Below are 1,085 nucleotides of genomic sequence, written 5' to 3'. Positions count from 1 at the left end.
TGGATGGATGATGGATGGTTGGATGGATGGATGGATGGATGGATGATGATGGTTGGATGATGGTTGGATGTCTGAAACTCTCTATATTTTCCACAGTTTGCCTTTGGGCTCCCAGACCTGCGTCTGAAGGACGTGGCCTGCAGCGTCAGTCTCTTGGAACGGTTCTTGGTGTTCTCGAGTCGTCGYGGACTCTACGCCGTCAGGAACGCCATGTGTGTCCTGACCCCGCAGCGACTGCAGGTCATCGAGGACCGCTTCTACGCCAACGTTGACTTCTTCAAACTCCTCCGGCTGGTCAGTGCTCYTCTGTTTGGATCCATGTGGTAAAAGTGTGGTAACTTCATGATCGCTGATAAAACATTAAATCACAGTCTGATTTTCATCCTTAACTAAAAATGTGTCAAATGTGACACAAGCAGCTAAAAGATCAGAACAGTTTCTAGAAGCTAAAGGCATCAGAACACAAGCTGAAAGCAACATGGCAGCAGCTAAAAAGGAGCAATCAGCCCTCCCAAAAATACCAGCATGTTTTAATAAGGCAGAAAACACAACGTGTTTCGGCTACAAGTTGACGACGGCATGTAGCCGAATCCCATTTTTGTGATTCTTCAGACGCAGGCACCRATTTACTCCTTCTCCTTTTTTGTATTGGAGTTGTGCACACTACTTTTTTCTTAAGTAGCTAAAATGAGCCAAATGAATTCTGAAGCTTAAATAACTAAAGGCTGCAAATTAGGTGCGTAAGTAGATAATCTAGGTGTTAAAGCTAAAACTTGCTAAACATCAGCTAAAATGTGCAAACAGACACCAAATTTACAAATACAAAACAGAAAAACGAATAAAATAAAACAAAACAATGCTAAAGCTAAAATTCGCAAAAAAAAGATTAACTTTACATAAACGTAGAAAGCAGCAGAGGGGTAACTAAAAGTAGAAGAAAGAGTAACAAAAATTAGCACAAGTTTAGCTAAAGGCAGCAGAATGATATGCTAAAGTAGTAGGGAAAATAACAAAAGTGTCAATACATTTAGACCAGGAGAAGCTGAAGGTCCCACACGGAGTATAAACGATATATACAGTATATA

At 40.9% G+C, this 1,085-nt stretch overlaps 1 protein-coding gene across 2 annotated transcripts in view; it reads left to right on the top strand.

Moving 5' to 3' along the window:
* Positions 1 to 1,085, top strand: part of LOC106517124 (retinal-specific ATP-binding cassette transporter) — a 34,458-nt gene that overhangs the window by 4,226 nt on the left and 29,147 nt on the right. For both annotated transcript variants that reach the window (XM_014007835.1, XM_014007836.1), the window contains exon 7: positions 97 to 294. In XM_014007835.1, coding sequence (XP_013863289.1) covers positions 97 to 294 — 198 coding nt within the window. The remainder of the gene's footprint in view (positions 1 to 96; positions 295 to 1,085) is intronic.

The sequence above is a fragment of the Austrofundulus limnaeus genome, unplaced genomic scaffold, assembly GCF_001266775.1.
Source record: "Austrofundulus limnaeus strain Quisiro unplaced genomic scaffold, Austrofundulus_limnaeus-1.0 Scaffold45, whole genome shotgun sequence".
Classification (NCBI taxonomy): Eukaryota; Metazoa; Chordata; class Actinopteri; order Cyprinodontiformes; family Rivulidae; genus Austrofundulus; species Austrofundulus limnaeus.
This window is presented reverse-complemented; position numbering and strand designations above follow the sequence as displayed.